Genomic DNA, 21810 nt, shown 5'->3' with positions numbered 1-21810 from the left:
AAACAAATGAATATAGGAAAATAATGAAAATAGGTTTAGAATTTTATACATAATTCATTCATAGAGTTCCATTTGAAAAATAAAGTTTCGATTGAACTGAAATTGGCAGAGAAAATAATTTAGAAACTGAGATAACAACAAGTTATGGCTCCAATCAAAATTTCAGATGGTCTTTTATAAACTTCTAATGAATCAGTTATGTAAATCACCCTGTATATGCGAAGGTATCCCAATGTTAAACTAAATGTTCATCATACAATGGAAAATATTTATTCACGTGTACTTACTTATCAGTTTCTCATGTTCTACATAAATTATTAAAATATTAAAAAAATATTTTCATATTTCTGTGAATAAATAAAAACAACCCAGGACAATCTTTTGGATGCGTGTTTTCAATTAAAAATAAATCAATATACGTACTGTGTGTGATTCCCGATAAAAATAATTCTAACACGCAGTCATAATTATTTTGTAAAGCTGAGCGCAATGTAAAAAAAAAAAATGAAAAAATAAAACAGACACGGATCAAGTGCGCCCTGGAGCACCTCATTAAATAACGATGCAATGATGCATTATTATGGGAAGTGCGGCCCAACAATTCCAACATCCAATACCGAGATTAATGAATGCATCAGGACTCAGAGAACAGTAATGTAGTGCAGTCGTTGTCACCGCAAAACGCGTGGGTCCCACGACACAAACCATATTATTCGGTATCGGTCAGACCTCCAGCTTGAAAAGGGGAAAACGGCATGGGCGAAGCGGTAAGCCAAACACTGGACCCCGATCCCGATCACGATACAGGGATTGATTTCGGACTAACTTCTTGATATCCCAGCAGATATTGAACGAATCTCATTGAGCTGACATCAACTTAATTATCTGGTCGAGTTAAAAACCAGCGAAGGGAGAGAGAGGACCAAACACGGCTTCTTCCAACTTGTTTAATTGCAATTGATTATGGCCTCTTGATGACTTCCGATATTTTCACAATTCCCTCGCCAATTGTTTAGCCGGAGTTTCTCGTAAATCTGATTTACTTCTTTTTTTCTACTCAGCGAGACGTCTTGGTGTAACGCCGTCCCTTTACCAGTCACAAGATTTGTGCCGTACATAATTTATTGCATGAAATGATATAGATCTCTTCGTAAACTAAATAACGATACAGAACAATATGATATTGTTCGATCGAAATTGGAAATTTATAATGGCAGAGAAATATTTTAAATATGAGCGTAAATTTGCTGATTTGCAACTGCATAGAATTATACATCATGTTGCAAATACCGGTCAAATCATTAAACACATACACGAATATATTGTAAAATTGATTTAGGCATTCGCAAATATACACTAAATATTTTGACAGCATTCAATTATTTACACGTATTAAAATAACGTAAAACATTACAACGTTTAATATAAATGTGACTACAATAACACTAATTTGTGATTAAAATTATATGTTTGTATAAAATAAATGTGCACAATATTCAATTACAGTTCTGATTTATTCAAAAATGAAGTTTCACTGTTTCGATTGCAACTTGCAGTTCCTCAATCCAGCATCTACTTCCACACCACCACCATAAATATTCAGGACTAAATTAGCATTGGGGTGGCATTACAAGAACTCATAACAAAGGCACTTTATCCGCACATCATGGATATGAACAGAGCCTCCGAAAGGAAAAAAAAGTATTGAATAGACATAAAAAGTGCACAACTCAGGAAATCTGGTGAGAGTAAGTTGAATAATTAAGTGCCCAGTTAAATATTCATATCAACCGCTTCAGCAACCGGAGTTGCCAGAACCTTTGCCGACCCGAAACGCCACGAAAATATCTTCCTCCGCATAATTTTTTTTTGTTGGGAAGTTTGCTCCTATTTATTTCCTATTTCTTTCAGGCGCGCCGGAAACGCTTCATAACCTTCTAGTCCGTGGAAAAATTGAGTTATTTACGTTGGTGAATACATTCGACAGCGGCAACGATTCCTAAACAACAATTTGCTGGGAAATGTTGAAGGTAATAACACTATTGTTGGTGGAGAGTCTGTGTGATCATCGTTTAACATACGATATTTACATTTATAACAGGGCTAGGTAGATTATTATTTCAATTTTCTTTATGAAGCATGTTTAAACGTAATACGATTTAATTTAAGGAAGCACAGGAAATTCCTGATTCCTTATATTAAAATCTGCTGCAATTGAATTATTTTTTTCCATAAATTATCTTATTTTATGATTATATTAATATCGCACAAATTTGACAAACAGTACAAACTACAAAATTCGTAAATTTGTGGCTAAAAGCTATGATAATAAAACGGTGGGCAAATAAAAACCTATTCGGCTAAGCCAGTCGAAATTATTCGCTTTAATAAAGTTTTAAAAGGGGGTAATTGGAGCAACATTTATTTAAGGGGCGGTTTATAACTTGTATCGAGAGTTTAATTGCCTGGTTCGTCATCAAGACATTTATTATTCCGCGGGCGTGTTTGCGTTATGGGCCCTTTCCCGTATTATGGGCATTTCTGCGCCGCCAAAACTAAAATCGACCACCCACCCTGTTTTGTGTATCACCGGACCCGTGATGAATTATTTTGCCGGTTTGCGTCAGCACAACCTGAACAATATCGGCATTGTGCTTTATCAAAAATGCATTTCAATGACAATCTCTTTAATGGAATCACGCATCGCGTAGCAATAATTGGAATTTTAGTTTTGGGGTGCAGATTATTTGGTTTATCGCACCGGGTTTTTTTTCCTGTAGAGGTGAATTTCCTCAAGAAATTTTAATCAAGCGTATGACACACCCAGTTAGTCAAGACTAACGGTGGCAATTAAAGCACGCGAAAAAGAAAAAACTCGTTCTGGATGCTCATTGTCATAATTAAATTTCATCGCAGATACATGAGGAGGTTCGCTCTATAACGAAATGACTTAAGATTACGAGCGACCGCTCTTTGTAATGCATACACCCCAGTAAATATTTTAATTAACAAAATTAAAAAAAACCTTTGGCTCTAAGAGGATTTTTATTATTAAAACTTTTTTGTATGACTTCTTTTATTTTTTTTGCCCTTACTTAATTTGAAATGGGCCAAGTTCCTGGATACACCCAAACATTTTCGGGTTAAAATATAGGAATTAGTGAACGTTAACGTTGGCATTTTTATATAAATTTATTTTTCTTTTTATTATACAAAATGAGACATTTAATTTTTATTTTTTTATTCAAGATAAAAGACTAGAATTAGTGTTCTAACATTTAGTAGTGGTCATTATTATAGCAACTTTTTAAGAAGTTTTAAAGCTTACATTAGAGCGACTCTTCATAAACATTAAAAAAAAAGAAGTAAATTTAGTTTTTAACCATTTTATTTAACATTTAAGATAGTCCCTCTAGTTCTATGTGATACTGTCTGTATATTGCTATAATTATGGCCACTATACGTTAAAAGTTAGTGTCTGTATATTTATGCTTTATGTAAAATGAATAAAATTGCTCTACTACTTTATGAATAGACAACAATAAAAATGAATCAGTCATTAAAAGTTCTTACAGTGTTTATTATCTGATTCTTGGAGAATGTTCAATGCACCTTGGACATGAATGACTGTCATATGTTGTGAATAAAAATTGTCAATGTTAATTGGTGAAACCAGGAGGTTTTAATTAAGATTTTCGCACATCACTGCAGTACACTGGTACAAAATATATAGATCTAATGAGGCCTCGTTAGCACTAGAACGTGCCTTTGTTATAACACGTCTAAGGCCAATAACACTCACCCCTTATTTCCGCTACGGATACAACTACCTATATAGTTTCTAATAATGATATAGCAAAACATAAAACTAGTTATTTACAATGCAACTCGCATCGCATAATATTAAACTTGCACATCGCGTATCTAATAGTAGAAACATGTTAATGAAGTAAACGGATATTGTTGATATGACCTAATCGGTTTATAAAATGTACAGGTTTAAGCAGCCTAATGGCGAAGATTACATTGTGGAAGTTCCCGATCGTAAATACCCTTGACCAAATTTTCTATATTGAGGGTTTACGTCGGAAAGTTTCACTTTTTAACTTGGGGAAAACTTCTGTAAACTCTGAAGATGATTTATGCAGGAGTATGCACCTAAATACATTTACAAAATTTCCCGCTTCCACTTCAATCCGATAAGCGACACGAAAGTTGGTCATTAATATAATGCCATAAACACTAGTTGGTTATTCGATTGGCGAAGTTTGGAAAAACGTCTTAAGTTTAGAGAATTACTCACGAGAGGATTAAGTTAATCCCGTAAAATGCAACCCGGACAAATATTAGAAAATTCCAATATTTATGTATCGGAGACTTACATAAAAATGTGGCGAGGCGAAGCTCCACATCACAATTTTTGTCGCATAAACAAAACATTTCTAATACCCACCATTAGGTTAACCGATATTAATCAGCAACAAAGCAGAATTTTTGCGTTCGGTAATTTGCTAAACCTCACTTCCAACAATGCAGCCAGGCACTTTTGTAACGAACGAAGTCCCCAGTTAATTGTTATATTCCATAAAGAAAGACCTCCATTTCTGGGAGATGTTTAAGCGCCAATTCAATTTGGCTTTGGCGAATGTTTGAATATTGCGAGATATATTTGCCAACTTATCCCGAAATTCGATCTCATCTTTGCATCAGAATTGTAAACGGACTTTGAAATTAATATTGGAATGCCATATTAGAATTTACGGTCGATCCACTGTTTATTCAGTGGATAAATGCCTTTTAAAAATGTAAAATATCACGTTATTATCGTATGCACGGTAAAACGTCTCTTGTGCAGTTCCACCTTTTAATTGCAGTTTGTGTGCTTTTCCAATTCGCATTTGGACGCCGCAATAAAAACATTGCTTTCAAGTTAGCGACGATAACCGTTAAAACACAGCGCCCCGGTCCAATCCAAACTATGAGCAATTTTAAGCGTCGGGGTAACACGACGTAAACGTGTGCCGACATGATTGCTTTAATTTGCGGGGAATGGATTAAAATAGGACGTGTTCTGTAAAGGGAATCATCACATGTACGGTAATTTTCTGCAGATAATTCCTTTGCGCCGAAGCGCAACCCGATATGTAAGGAGATTAGACTTATTCTAATCAGATTTCGGCATCATTAGCTCTGTGTGACTGGGCTTAAAAGATGCTACCAAAATGCACAATCTGATCTAAAACCTCACGTTTAAAGCGAAACCCTATTTTTTATTGCAACAGTATTGACATTAACAATTAACTTTTTTATATTTCAATTTAAAAGTCAGAAATTGACTACCAATATGCTGTATATTGTGGTATTTCTGAAGCCAAGATTTTCTGAAAACATTTGAAAAGAATTTGCGATTTAAATACCACGTGATAATTATATTGCATATTAAAATAGCTTTAAATTAAACGATTACTTGTAGGTATTTCGTAGGAGTTAATTTAGGAATATCAGTAATATTTCAGTAACCGGTATTGAACGTGATCTAACCGCTGATCATTTCCGCTATGTGTGAGTCACTTCCTTATTGTCAATAACTTCACATGGCTCATTAAGTCCTTACCAGGGGTTGCAAGTAATTTAATTTCGACGAAGGGTTGAGCACTATATGTGCCGTATCGCAATAATTAAGAATTTAATTTCCGTATTGATGAAGTCTCATGTTACTGACAAGTTTACTTTGAAGTTTTGCTGTGCATCTTGTGTGATGCTTCGTTCAACTAATGCAACGTAAATGCACACACCTGAAACGTCCAAACACAATTAAGTAATTTAATTGTATACAAACTAAGTAACAACAATAAATGTAGCAAGTCTTCGACAAATACTAATTCAATTGACGATACAGATTGAACAAAATGCTTTGTGTTGAATTGCAAGTCTGCAGAAATTTCACGCTAAAATGTTTTGTTTCAATAATAAACTCATAATTGATTAAGATAAGTGGACCGTGTTTAATTAACATTTATATTAAACAATGTGTGCCATATGATACGGTTAGCCGTAAATGGTTTTTGTTAAGCCCGCCGTTGTTAGAGATCGTTCAATCGGGGCTCCGCAAAATAGTGCTTTCGGTTCAGCTGCACTGTTCTTTGCCAAAGTCATTTCGCCAAACCGGCGGTTTATTACTTTAGTTTTCGGCGTTTGAGTCGGCAAAAAGCCTAGTCTGTCATGCAAGCCGCAACGCGGCCTTTCAGAAAACCACCCCATGTGAATAATTGCAATTAATTTTACGATATTTTATCTTAATTGTAATATCGCCTTTAAAGAATTATTTCAATGGCTACAACGCATGAATAAATCGCCGTTTAGAGAGGGTAAAATGTGAAGAAAAACCAAATGTTACAGTTAATTAATGATTTGTATTTGGATAAAATTGTGCACAAAACACAATTGAATCACATTTACTATTCAATATTGTAATAATTATTAAAATTTATCCTGGTGCTCAATAATTGCAAACTGATGTTGGCACTTGACGAAAGTATTTTTAAATATTTCTCCAAATTGCTTTGATATCTTTGTGAAAGTGTGCTCATTTGGGATTTTATGGTTAACAAGTTCAGTGTATAGTTTGCCCTTCTAGCAATTTCTTCTTTATCTTCCTCTTCGGATAAGCTTACATCTTCAGCATAGTTATTCGTCTTAAGGAAGGCTTTAAAAGCCAAGTTCTCTTCGTGTGAAGCCCTGTAGAGCTCTGACTGTAAAGCGTCAAATTCTAAAATTATTACGTAAATATTATTAATTTCCACACAACCCTTTGTTTCGGACAAAATACCCTTTTTGAGAGATTTCAAGAAGAAATTATGAGCGATTACACTGTCGTCTAAACTCTTAGCTTTATGCAGCTTGTCCATCAGTTGCACCCAAGAGCACTCCAATATTTCAAACATAAAATAATATTGTAGCTGATTGAAGAAATGAATCATTTCACCTGTCAATATAGTAATATTGGGTGTGATAAATTTTAAATATGTCAGGCTCTTAAATAGCCTCATTATCAGTATTTGTTTTCGACGCATGTTGGTTAACACAAACTCCATACGTTTGGTCTGCCACAGAACGTTAAAAATCACACGGTATACGGGTATGGTTTCCTTAAATATGGTTCCGATAGGCCCATCGTCGATTTTGAAACCCAAACTGAAGACTTCCCAGCCTTTTTTTCCAGTGCACCTCCCTTCGATCTGTATGGTGAGCTTGTCCATAATTTCTTTGTCTTCGAACTTTGCGTTCGACGAATGAACTGCCAGTTCGAATAGGGAGTTAAGCCTGTGAAAATGAACATCAATTGCGTCCTTGTTCAGTTCCGGCATCAATAGTTCCAACAAATGACTGATAAAATCACCTTGAGCCAACAACAAATATTTTCTGAATAATTCTAGGTGATCGTATAACCTGAATTTGTTCCTGAGAAGATTTAAAATGTAAAGGGAAATTTTTCGATATATATTTTCTAACGATTCTTCAAATTTCATATTTTTTTCTGCGTCAAACAGAGCGTCAACTGAGGTGGTTGTCAATAAATTTTCTAAAGATTCGTTTTGTGAAACTTGGCCTTTATCTTTGCATACGTGTTTTAAAAAATACATTGTTTTACCAAATGACAATATAATTTTAGTTAAATATGGATTCATAAACGATGGCAACATTTTTTTCCTTAACAGGTATTTATTGTTCCATAAGTTGTAATTTAATGTTTTCATTTTAATAAAAAATTCGTTGTAAGGATCGGTAATTTTACCCTCTAGAAGCCACATTTTCAACGTGCTGTACCACGGTTTGCATACTTCAGTTAATATATTCTTCGAGAGTTCTTTAACAAAAGGCGAACCATGCAAAGTGTAAGCGTGAATGGCAGAAATGAGTATACCACCTTTTTTACCAGTACAATGTTCGCATATATTTTGAATCCACGTTAACATGTCATTGTGATCATGTAATAGATAAATTAACTTTCGCAATGTTAATTCGCTGATTTTAGGTTGTAGCATCACCACATTTGCGTAAAAAGTTAAAAGTTTTTTTCGTAAAACGCATCCTAAAGTTTGACATATTATTCCATGCTGTGTCATTAGATTTTTAGAGTGCTGCCTCAATGTGGCTTGTAAATAACATGTTTGCATCAAATTCTCAACCAAGCCCTTGTGTACAGGGAGCAATATCCTGTCCGAAACAAAGTTCAAGCCACAAGATCTCTTTTTAATGTATTTGCCTTCGATTCCTAGAAGAGCATTAAAAATATCTTCTAAGAGCTCAAACTCTTTAAGAGGCTCTATATATATGGCTTGATTTAGATTAGATTCGTAGACTTTGGTGATGGATTCATTTTCAGTAAAAATTGCACAGACCAGTAATGTTTTAATATCTTTAGAGAGCCGAGGTTGATCACATAAACTATCCACATAAGTTAATTTACGTTTAGGTGACACCTGTGCCATGTCCCAGAGAAAACGAAATACACTTGCTTTTTGTTGTAAAACGGATTTTTCACGAATTTTGGTAACAATTAAATCAAATCGATTCACTTTATCACAGGTTATAATCTCTCTCAATTTTATAGTCACGATCCATTCATCAAGAGGGACCAGAGGTGGATAAGATTTTGTTAACAAAAGGTGATATGCAAATTTGTATAACTTAAGCACTAAAACTTTATCACCACGTGCCAGACTTTCGCAAAGAGATAATATCAAATCGGGCACCTCAGTTGCATAAGGACCGTTGGTTGTATTCATCTTGGAATTTACTAGACCAAAAATATATCAAAAGGATTTTTATCTTCTCATTTTGTCAATTGAATTATGACGTTTGTGATTTAATGTGTGAAGTTTCTTAGAAATGTGAGCATTTAACAGTAATCAGAATTAAGATTTAATAATAATAAAATGAGTACATACACCCAAAGACAATCCGAACTGTTTTTTCCTTGGGTGGTGACAGGATAAGTAAATTTATTTTTAACTACAAACATTTGTCTGAGTTAATTAACGTAATGTTATCCGTAGTTAATCAATTTCTTATTATACTTACATATAATTTGTTTCTTTCGATTTCCATTGACCCAAAAAAATAGTCAATTAATAAAAACCAATTTAGGTCATAAAGAATTTCCGAAAAATCCATAGATATTATGAATTGGTTCCGGCAAAATTTCCGGAAACCCTAAAAAAACTCAATAAGAAAATCTTTCTCGTCTTCATAAAAACACATTTAAACTAAATTACTTTCGTCGCTTGTACAACCTTTGCTAACACCTATACATTGACATTCAATTAAGACATCATCGGAGACTTTCTATAAAGACTTGGCGCGTTCATGAAATTGGGCAATGAAAGTTTCGTGAAGACCGTAAAAAGCGTAAGAGAAAATATAAACCTTCTAATTATCGAGCTGTATGAAAGCCGTTTCCTACGATGACTCCATAAATTTATCGATAACTTTTAACGACACATCTCTGCGTACAATGGGCCAGTGCTCGTTAACGTCAACCTAAAGTTTTTATTCGAAGCCTGGACAATATTACAACCAAGTGACCAGTTACATATGTGGCACAGTGTTATTGGAAATAATTGCGGCACGTTAATTACTATTATTGACACTGTCCGGGGTTAATAAAGATTAATGGAAAATTCGATGTGATGCCGTGATCGAGGAAATTTTTAATCAGACATTATTAACTTCGATTTCCATAATGATATTGGTCTACTTTAGCATGGAAACTAAATGGTGTCCTTTATTATGTTTTAATTTGTTGGCAGATAACAAGGTGACAACAATTTTATTGAAACGGTATAGATTTAATGGGGGAATCCAATGTCAGTCGGTGCTTTAAGCACAAACTAATACGAATTTATTCTGATTTTAGAGACCTTAAATCGATTTAAGGAGGCTTTTGTTGCAGATATGAAATTAATTTCTTGATATTGTACATTTTTCTGCTCGTATTTAATTGAACGGGAAGTTAATATTTTATAACAAATAAAAAAATATTTCTGCTGATCCATTTTACAAGGATCTTCAAGTTAATCAATAAATGTAATAAAAACGTGCCTTTAATATATTTACTCTGGGGACGATTGCTGGAGCAGCAACAGAAAACAATACAGCTCGGCAGCGTACAATTTGCCCGTCTAAATTAAAACTTGAATGATAGGCACTTAATGAGATCCTACCAGTCACTTACGACATTTTTTTATACAATAAGCTACATTTTTTGGTCATTTTAAAATTCATTTGGTTGTAATCATCACAAACATCAATAAATAAAAATAACTCGTAATATTTATAGGATTTTTTACGTTGTAATTTATTGCGTCATAAATAGTAGTATTAAAAGTTCGTGATTGTGATTTTAAAAAAACATGGTATTTGATAAAATATGCATCACTCCGGAGCCATAATATGGCGAAAATTGTCGACATATTTAAAATAGGATCATCCCCCAGGGGAGAGCGGCTCACCTCAACGTATGCTTATTGGGTATGAAAACCGCTAAGCAGTCACTGCATTATTTAACACTCGGGAGTCTCAACATATGAAATATGCCGCGGAAAAGGGGCGAATATGCGTACGCTACACACTTTTCGTAATTTTATTGTGGGGCATATTTTAAATTTTAAGGGACCATTCTTTAAGATGAACAATATGACAGTAATTTGTTCTACATAACGCCAGAATAGGAAAATAAAATTTTCGAATAAGATCCACTGAATAAATAATATATCGGCGCCTTTACTTTCGCACTTTGCTAGATCCCATATGCACCGGGTATACGAGCCCCATAAATCTTGCGGAAAAAAATTCCATCAAATGCTAATAATTTAAAAACTAAACCAGCTATCTACTAATAAATATGAAATGGTGGAGACATAAAAAAAATATGTTTGCACCAATAAAATAAAGTAAAGTGAATGAAAGCTTCAGATATACCTACGAACGGCATTAGTTGATTGAGCATAATTAATTAGGCATATTTCTATGCGATTTGCGTGTTTCCTTGCATTCGTTGCATGCATACACCAGACCTACATAAATCTGCCAGTCTCTATTAAATAGGTATTACAGATTATTATCCGACAAAACTTTTTATTACTATAATTTAATTAGTGCGGGGCAAAATTTTAATATATAATACACATTTTTTCCAGCCAAACAAGTATCCAATAGCATAATTTCAAAGAAAATCAGAATGATAAGCGGTAATTGGTTCTGGCAGCGGCGGGAAAAGAACTCGCGAGCTAAGTTAAAGTTAATCCATAGAAAGATTTAATTTAAGATTGTGTACATAGAACATAAAATCCATAAAGACGTATCAGAAATTTTAAATCATACGCGGGAACCGCTGCCATAACATCGCCACATATTGAGCGGCTTATTCCGGGATTTTCCTAATAAAACCAAGATCTAAAGTAATGATCCCGCAGCAAGGCATTATGATTTCGGGAAGAGAAAGCGAAGGAAACGGGCATTTTAAGTAGGCGTATCTCCCGGTAACACACGGGCCCCGCATGCCCGGAATATCGGTTAAACACGCCATGTGTAAACTAGTTTTACGCACAATTCTCCAGAAATTGGTTTGTGAACTTGTCGTACTGCGTTAATTTCACGGAAAAGAATGGATGCGAAACCGCCGGCGGTACTTACATCCGAGACACTCGGACATTACTCGACCGCATCGTTACATCGACCTCAAAGTGGATGGATGTGCAACTATATACGGGGTGTCCCTAAACATTTTTAGACAGCGTCGTCACATAAAAGACTACTCAAAATAGGTAGACATAGGTAGTTATTGTAACTTTAAAATTACTTTTCTTTTAATAAAAAGATCGATTTAAGACTTACACTATTTTACTAAAATTTGAAAAATCCCATATATTTAACCCATTTAATGTAGATTGAATAAATTGTTAATTTTTTTGAAAATTTATAAATTTAACGCAAAAGATAAATATGAAAAATTATCCATTTCTTTTCTTAAATTTAATATATTTATTAAAAAAATATCAAAATTTTTTAGTTCTCATAAAATATTGAGAATTTTGATAATTTTCGGGACGAACAAAGACCATTTACGGAGGCCCTGTATAATATAAGACAATGTAGAAAAAAATTTTAATTGCACTCCACCTTTGCTACTAATGTTTCTAAAATAGAGGGCCTGACACCACTGAAAATCAATTTTTCGCTTTAATTTACCAATTAAATATATATTTAGCATATTGGATTATCATCTTCAGGATATTCGCCATATATTTTATTAAAATCTTTTTATTATATCTCCAAAAATAAGCGCGTTAAACATTGAAGAAACTAAAGCCGATGTCTCCACTTTGGCTCAAAGTAAGTCGATAAATTTGGCTTTACATCTACTCTTAAACACTAATTTTACTACTGCACAAAAATGATACATTTTCTAAAAATTTAAACTAATATTTTTATGTGTATATATATATATATATATAAAACTAAAGAAGTTGTTGGGAGTTGCATATTGTTGACTTATTTTTATTACCATTATGCGGCCACTCGGTACAAAGAAATAAGTAGATTAGAGAATTTAAGAGGAAACAATCAAAAATATGTTTACTGCATTTTCATGTTCTCTTTACATAATTATATCCAACAAACCCGGCAAACAATTGGCATGCATGGTGGTTGTAATGAGGATGCAACTTAATAATGATGCTAGATTAAAATTTATAACTAACATTACAACTGGGTCAAAGTGTGTCTCGGCGAATGTCATTTTCCACTCCTTGATGAGACATTAATTTCTGTCTGTTGATGCACTGTTAAACATCATCACGTTAGAAATATTATGTCGTCAGACCAATTTGAATATTTTTATTTCGAAAGGGACATAAAAAGTTTAATTTATTTTTTAGATCACTTCGGGGAAAATCCAGTTGGAAAAGTATAAACGTACGTCGTACAGTTTATTGCTAAATGAGGAAATAAACAAACGTTACTTCGTCAATTAAATTTAATTGTTGACTGTTTCCAGATTTATAAATATAATAAACAGAATCGTCAACGCTGAAGCGTTTTATTCAGCGTGCAAATCCCGTAGGAACGCAAACTTATTTCAAAATCAAATTAAAGTGATATATGGAAATATTAACGCAACCTTTATAGGAATGAGAAATATTTGTATAATACAATCTACGCGTTGACTCTTCACAGATTGTAAAATACGAAAAATGCTATATAGTTCCATTCAAAAAGATTGCATCGTCAGACGTTTCGAATGGCAATTTGAATTGTACTTTACATATATTTTTGAATGTAAATCTGGAGTACGTGGACTCCCAAGACCCGGTGTTAAATTTAAAAATGCACTTTTACATTGGCACGAAATTTATATAATATTGCAACATCAACGGTCTAAAGCAAACACAAGTGAAATATTAAAAAATTCATGCGTAAAATTCGAGCCCCGGAGGCTTTATATAGCGAATTAATTTTCATACGAGGCAAATTGAACATCTCCTTACGCCACAATTATCTAACGGGCTCCTCGATATTAAAGATTCGTGGCATGTTAAATTATCTTTTGTGGAATTATCCGCTCCCACCACACGTTTTAATGCCTCACTTTAAAAGGGTTATGGGATTCAAAGAACACAGTCTTCATATTAACTTACAACCCTTAATTTATAAGAGAAAACCAAAACCAAACTTATCGATTTACTTTCAGCCGCAACGTAACAAATAAGCTCGCAAAATAAGCCGGATTGGATTTATAATTACTGCAATTATGGCTTTCCTATTTTCACGTTGAAACGGGCTAATTAAATTAGGTTGGCGTGACTGGTGAAAAATAATAGTTTGTGAAAAAAAAAACGAGATAATACGCAGTCAAAAATAATTTATAGCTTTCAGGTTTCAGACACGAAAGCCCAAAATATAGTTTTCCTTTTGTACGCGTATCTGTACGTGTTTCTAAACTACATTCAGATTTAGCTATTGACGTTGTTTTTAATTACTGGTAAATCTATTTCGCATGCAGATTAAAATCTCCGTTACACACATGTTAGCAATAATTATTGTCGGGGTGAATACATGTCCCGTACAAGATATCGTGGAAGAGGCATACATACTTACATAACCATCACAAGATTAGATTATCTCAAACAAGGTACGTACCTGAAACAAAAGACGCGTAACAATGAAATTTCGGTGCATATATCCGTTTTAAATTACAAAATAGTGGGTATGGTAATCCGTTTATGTTTAATTTATATCTCTGGGGGAGAGTGGTAAATACAATTTAATCTGCGATTATCTGTGTATCTAAATTATTTGTTATATCCCGGCTAAATTCTGATGGAATATTTTACCGGAGTGAGTCCTTTCGTAGAGACCAATCTACTTTTAGGAAACTTCTATTATCCTCTTTTGTGTCCCGGTAGACCCAACTTTACAAAAGCAACTTGACAAAATGGCTACTGATAACAGATATTACCACTTCCCTCGCAACAATAAACACACATATAAAACATTTAAAGTTATATTCTGACCCATTCACTTGGCCGTTATTGTTGACGTGAGTTCATTTCGTACAGATCCATTTTTTTTTCTTTTAGCCTAATACAACTGTTAGATTCAAAGAGCAATCTGTAATGACGGTACACACACGCTCCGGCCTGTCAACTTGCCCTTCTCGGTTTACTCCTACTGCGTACGCCGTACGCTATAAATATTTTTCCATTGTAGTGGTCATAGAAAAGAATTCCGGCTCCCAATTATGAGCCATATTAACGGTATAAATCCCAATTGTTCTACGAGAAAAAAAAAAGGTAAATAATAATATACGTGAAGGAAAACAAAGGGAACTATCGTATGTCGTGGAATTAATTTAGAAGTGTCCAACTCGCCCCTATGAATGTGAAATAAAAGAGTGATGTACTTACAAAGAAAACACCTTAGCTGGAAATAAAATGATTGCAGAGTGAAATTCAATAGGTTCTCGTATAGCAGAAACGTTTAACACTACAAAGCTTCTTTTGTATTATTGTTCAATGACAACCCTGTCAGAGGTCTTTTCGTGTACAGTTTAAGTTTTAGTGTTTTATCCTTTATTTTACCTTTATCTCCACTTCATGTTTTCTTTTTAATAGTCTACCCATTCAGCAATCTGTTATTTTATTTTGTTTTAACAAAGGACTGCATATTGAAATTCCCCTTTATACACTCCACTACCAAATGCAAACATGACAACCCGCAGCATTGAAATCAACAGACGTTCCTGGCAAACGTCGTTTTACAAAATTCATAATATGTACTAAAAAGAACAGACAGAATAATGTCATTGTTTTTGGCAAATTCAATATTAATATTTACAGTTATCGATTGAGTAACTTTATTAATCTCGATGAGATAACGACAAAGCAGAAGAAAAATAAAATATTCAGTTCGAGTGGCTCAGTGAGAGATGAAACAACAGACATTAATATTAATATTCCGTCGGAATTTGGCATTTCATAATTTAAAACGACCGGCGACAACAAGTTTAATAAGCATCCCATAATAAAGGATCAGCAGCAGAATTAAGTTATTTACAATACTTGTTGAGAATGTATTTAAAATCTGTCACACGTAGTCCGAATTAAATTAGGAAATAGTTAAAAGTGCGCCGAGTAAATTGGTAATAAAGTTGTACGTCGCTGGAATGTTATTAAACAGTTGTAATTCAGGTTGCTTTGTCCTCATCCGTTGTATTTTACACTTCAGCTACGTTCCAGGCGACGCTGTAATTGCCGGCTTTGAAGTTTACTGAAGACCTGTTCGTTGACGCAAATCAGATCAAGAAAGTAAATTGAAGGTCTCTGAGCATTCTCGCCGCTGACAAGCTTACCCATAATACCTTGCATAATTCAATAATTGCCCGATGCAAACCAATAAGAAGTAATCCGTATTGTTTCCAATATTGTTCCGGACCTGCATCTCTTCCCCGTTTTCACGAGTCAGTGGTTCGGATGTCATTTTAACCGACGGACGTTACAAATTTCAAACATGTTTAACCGATTCGAACTAAAACTTCTTGTGTTTTTGATCTAATATTTTAAAACTGGTTAACTGGTTTGAATTAATTCAAATATGTGATCAAATTTATAACATACAAATATATTAATTTAAACGGATATTTTTACGGTTAACAATTAATAAATAATAAACATATTTTAATGAGCTGTTTGCTTAAAAATTTTTAGTTTCTTATATACACAGTGAGATCGTCAAATACTTATAGACACAATCCACCACTTAGAATAATGTCGATTTTTTTAGTAATAAACACTGTTGTTATTAATTTACTTCAGTTTTACACAAATTTACGTATAGTTAGTTCATTTATAATTTTTCTGAATTATAATCATTCACAATAACGCACAAAGTTACGCTTTAATATATTTTTTATTTAATAGTAATATATTAAGATTCGTATTTGATATGAATATTTGAATATTTTATAGAGATTGTTACCAATTTACTTCCATCTTTTACAATTTAACGTTAAGTTCACTTAGAACAGTCAAATGGAATAAATTCATTATTTTCATTTTTGAGAATGTACAAAAAAATCTGAAGCACATAAATTTTTGATTATAAAATGACTTCCTCCAACGAAAAAATTTCATCACTACATTGAACTCCTTTCTAAGAATAATAATTCCTAAATATTTAAATACAAAGTAAATGATTAAGAAACCTCTTCCTTTTTTATTGAAAAAGTGTTAATTTCAAATTTTATAATTATAAATAAAAAATAAAATAAAAACATGTAAAAATGAATAAAAAAATTAAATAAAATTAACTGATTCCAAATTTATTATAAAATCAACATGAATATTATAATTAACATCATTTACAAAAATATGCATTTTAATATAGTTTTTATTTAATCTTTTACACTAAGATTTATTTCATATTTTGTTATTTACATAAACAAGAATTAAACGTTTACTAATAAGTGCATTGTACTGAATGGTTTCATTATGATGTTATTTTATTTTCAATGTTAATCAAATAAATTTGAAAACAAAAACACTCAAAGGAGTTGTCAGCATGAAACTTTTTAATTTCGTAGCAAAGTGACAATAATTATTTCAAAATGTACAGCTTATATTTGAAGTTGATAAATCTATGCAATATAAATATATTAATTTTGGTCCACAACCTTACTCCATTAAAAATATATTATGAAAGTTAAATATGTTAGGTCGTCAAAATAATTTTAAATAATTATTTTATAATGCTTATTATCCTTTTATTATTTATTATTATCTTTAAAGCTATAAAATAATTACATCAAAAAATCATAAATTAATAACGATTTAAAAGCAACTTATTAAAAGGTAAATGATGTCGGGGTGTTCATAAATTGAAAATTGACAAAAAAAAAAAACTTTAAATAAGTCCACCTCGATTTTATAAGTTTATAGCAAAGCGACTAACCTAATTAAACAAGTTCTGGTTAAAATTGCGTTCCGGTGTTGAGAATAAAAATAAAACGGCGTTAGATTCCCATACTGAACCCCGTCTTTTAATGATGATTAAAAAAAAAGGAAAAAAGTGGAATCGAGAAAGTTGCAAACTACTTTTACGTATTTATTTAATTTACCCGTTTTTAAATTCAGTTGCTGATTTAGAGTTCCGCGCTTTCTTTATAAGTGCCACTAATTAATCGCGTCCCTTTCATTGGCCGTAGATTTTACATTTACGAACAACAATTTCGGCTCCCTTAATATGAAATAACCAAATTAAATTATATTTAAATGCCACGAACGAGGGATTCGGTTTTTTTAAAAAGGCGGATTACTTTGTGGAAAGTTTTTTAATTTTTTTTGGTTGAAAAAGTTAAATTGCATAAATACTGCGTAAGCCAATAACTATAAAAATTAATGCACTGCTCTCCGCGAACGGGCATTAATTACAGAACTGAAACTGAAATTGGATAGGGAAGAATTTAAAAATTTCAGGCAGCACCGTGCAACAAAATCATTTTATATTTCCCGTGAAACAAAAATCATCAATTAGCGTTAGAATAAAACAGAAAATCCCATTTTCGATGCAAAATGCATTGGTTTAAGCACGTTACAAAAGTAAATTGATTTTTACTTTAAAATTAAAATTGGATTATGAATAATTTGATATTTCTGCAAAAAAATCATTTTTGCGTTACGCTTTGTGTTCGCGTGTTTCGTAGCATTAGATTGACGGACAGTTCATTATATTGAAGTGCGTCGTTAAAATTCGAATGGCATTTTTTTCGTAATCGTGCGATTGCAGGAAAACTTGAGAGGCTTTTCAGATAACTGTACAAAAATAATTATCACCGCGCAATAGAATTCGGAAGTTGTCGAATTTTTCGATTAGGCAAAAAACAGGTGGGAACGTGCGGATCGTCTCGGAGCACCCCGTTTGATTGACGTGAGAAAACAAATCGGATAATGGTCGAGTTGAATTGTTGTAATCAAGACTCAAACCACCACAACGTAAACTAATGGAAAAACAAAATAATATTTTGTTTACAGAAATATTAAGGGTATAGAAAAAATTTGATATCAGTGAAAACACATTAAAGGTATTTATTTGGGTTTGAACCCCTTGTATTTTCTTTGTACATATTGAAAGTATCCCCTTTATACTTAATAAAGAGGGGTAGCGGTGAATGTTCTCAACATACAAATTCCGAATTTTGTAATAGAGACACAATTTGAAAAATTGCTTGTCAGATTAACGAAACATTACTTATTAAGGAGAAAAGCCACATTGAAAGCAGACGTTTACGTTCCAAAGGAACGTAATTAATAAAGTCTAAAACAAATCCTCAGAAAATTGATTATACGTTAATTATGAATGTGTTGTGGTAAAATAACAATTTCTTGTCTGACGCTACCTAATTTTATCCTTTCACACCGAAACATAGCGAGTTAATTACAAAATAATTTACCAAGTTAATTGCTACTATTTTAGCTCCACATTGTAGCACAACGTCGTGCGTATTTCCATTGCGAAGGCACACTTCAATTGAAAACAAAAAAACAGTTGAGAAGAAGATAAAATTGAATAGGTTATAGCATAGTTGAGACCAAGTATTTCAATTCTGGTTCATTGATGTACAGTCTTTATCACTTTAAAGCGTCTTCTCCTTTTAATTTAAACTAACTCAGGACCAAAACTTTGGCAATATACTCCATAGAAACTCGTACAAATACAACCGAAACAATCAAGTTTCCTTGTTTCTAACACAATTCCACAGATATGAAAAGCCAATAAAATAGCGACCCCAGCACCTAGTCTTAATTAAAAACAATGTGAACTAAATTTATCATCAGAAAGTTATTAACCAAAATCCGAGCAACGCGTTTACTTAAACGGCTGGCTTAAACAATTAAGGACGCCGTTAAAGGATATAAATCATTAAGGATGAGCAATAATCCTTGAGTGAAAGGAAAGAATATAGTTGACTTCTATGTTTTGTATCTTTTTTGATAATTAAGATGAGAGATACTTTTTTATTGTTTTTGACAACAATCACTTGTATTATGTGGACAAATAATTGGAGGATGTGTCAATATGTATCAATTGTTAAATCAGTTTATTGAAAAAACCGACTATTGTGACAATTTATAACAATTTGAATTATTTTAATATGGAAAATTGTTAATTTTGTTCCATTTATTTTACCTTGCGTTACATAAATATTTATTCAGCTGATTATATAATGCATTATAGATTATTATTTCTAGGCATACACATACAAACATTTTTTGAAGCTGAAATTTTTATAAATTGTTTTATAATTTATTTATGTTCGATTATTTTTATTACTCTAGGAATCAGAAGGAATGATAATATTTAGTTTATTATACTTATAATTTATAGTTATTACACAGGGTGTTTCACAACTTATCCGACAAATTTTAATCACATATTCACTATTGCATACAAGTTCAAGATAAAAGAAACGAGAAAAAAAATAATAAAATTTGATCTTTAATGATAAATTAGATTGGCCTCCTTTGGAACATTTAAAAAATATAGTAATATTGAGCTGCTATTACTTATAGTACCAGGTCACTTTGAGTTTTTATTAGAGGCAATATGTAGCTGACGTTTTGGAGTGTTCTAACCTACATAAGAAGAGATACTAACTTTTCAGCAAGATACTGCCTGTCCACATATTGCCACGAATACATTAAACTTCTTACAAACCTCTCATATGAATTTACTGCCTTAGCCACCCAGATCTCCAGACCTTTCCCCAATCGAACATGTGTGGGATATGATAAGGTAACGCTTAACGAATTTACAGGGCCCTCCACGAACATTTAATTAACTAAGACGTCAGATTCAGTTCCCCTGGTATGATAGACTACAAGAAAATGTGTCATTCGATCGATGTCATAACGTGTCAATGAGTGTCTTAATCAAAGAGGGGTTCAATTATTATTTTGTAATAGGCTAATATTTTTCTAAAAAAACAATTGGAATAAACCAATTACATCTGGGTGTTGTATTTATTTTGCACGCAGTATACAACAATTTGTGAAAATTTTTCAGCAACGAATCCCGGAACCCTAAACTTTATTATTCATACATCCCTTATCCATTTGCATAAAGAATATAACTGACTTTGTTACTCATATCAAAGGATATATAACGTAATTACTTTTTCAAAAACAATTGTTAACATGGTGTTTTTTCTTTGACCGTTGTTAATTCTAAGCAACAGACTGTCAATTTATAATTTATGTTGCCGTCTAGAAAGCTTAGGGGGTGCGTCGATCGGCGTGCTGTATCACCATGCATATAAAGAGTTCCAGGGTGACAAATATAAATTGGATATTTGGTAATCGTCCCCGGTAGGCTATTATTGCAAAGAATCAATCGAATCGGCGTGACCACGTCCGAGTGCGTGTACAGGTCCGAGGATTCCCATGGACGTGGCCTGTGTACGAAACGAACGAAGAAGTGGCACTTCAGCGATCCCGATGAATGGAGCCCGAGGGAGCGGCGGGACCGAGACGATGCCACCCCATAAAGCCGGGAATTACATCTAGTATTTTAAATTTGAGATGCCCTCCTTGCTCTTTTTTATACGTGCCACTCCGGCTAATTTCCACTTAAATCCAGATATCCGGACATTAAACTCCTTCGTTATTGTGCGGTTAATTCCCACAGATGTCGTTATTTCAACTTTATTAAACATTTTAAATTCCGTGGTGTGCGGTGCCGACGCCCCCGGGCCTATCCGCCGCGTAATTGTCCGTAATTTTCTTTGTAAGCAGTTTTTTTTTTCTTCGTTTGGCTTCCTATGATAGAAAATTGAACGTCCGAACGCGGCGTTCAAGTGCAGCAGTTCGTTCAATTCCCTTGCAACTTTCAACAAACATGGCCACGTTGAATTTTAATGCGGTTTTATAAATTATCTGAAAAACTACAATCTACTTCCGATTATTTATTTCGGTGTCACGCATTCGGAAGGGTGAAAAAAGTGCGATCAATCCCATCGGTGAGATGGATTAGAATAATTTAAAAACTTTCGCCCATGAATCAATTTATCCAATTGGCGTCGAAAGATGACGTATTCGGGAGCAGCACCTTGTGCCGGAGTTGGGATGTATTGCGTAGCTCTCATCCGCATCAAAAACCCAATAGAGTTATCCATCGTGAACACGCGTTATTTGTGAACTGTTGAACACTTCCGTGACAAGTCAAAATTTGTTTAGCAGTGGCAAACATGCATCG

The 21810-nt window shown here is 33.2% G+C and overlaps 2 protein-coding genes across 3 annotated transcripts in view; both read right to left on the bottom strand.

The window, feature by feature from the left end:
• The window catches only part of LOC109597583 (titin), a 219145-nt gene that overhangs the window by 136390 nt on the left and 60945 nt on the right, over window positions 1–21810 (bottom strand). The gene's annotated exons all lie outside the window — the stretch shown is intronic.
• Window positions 6394–8081, bottom strand: LOC126265253 (gamma-tubulin complex component 3-like). Its single transcript, XM_049965932.1, has 2 exons — window positions 6830–8081; window positions 6394–6769 (listed from the first exon to the last, which is right to left on the bottom strand). Exons 1-2 carry the CDS (start codon window positions 8043–8045, stop codon window positions 6459–6461), a joined length of 1527 nt encoding a protein of 508 aa, XP_049821889.1. The 5' UTR covers window positions 8046–8081; the 3' UTR covers window positions 6394–6458.

This window comes from Aethina tumida, chromosome 1 (genome assembly GCF_024364675.1).
Source record: "Aethina tumida isolate Nest 87 chromosome 1, icAetTumi1.1, whole genome shotgun sequence".
NCBI lineage: Eukaryota > Metazoa > Arthropoda > Insecta > Coleoptera > Nitidulidae > Aethina > Aethina tumida.
Note: the sequence above shows the minus strand (reverse complement) of the source record. Positions and strands in the feature narration are given on the sequence as shown.

Coding starts and splice junctions, on each gene's coding strand:
- LOC126265253 (XM_049965932.1), bottom strand. CDS start 8,045: ATGCTACAACCTAAAATCAGCGAATTAACATTGCGAAAGTTAATTTAT. Junction 6,770..6,829: donor CTTGAAATCTCTCAAAAAGG/GTATTTTGTCCG, acceptor TAATAATTTTAG/AATTTGACGCTTTACAGTCA.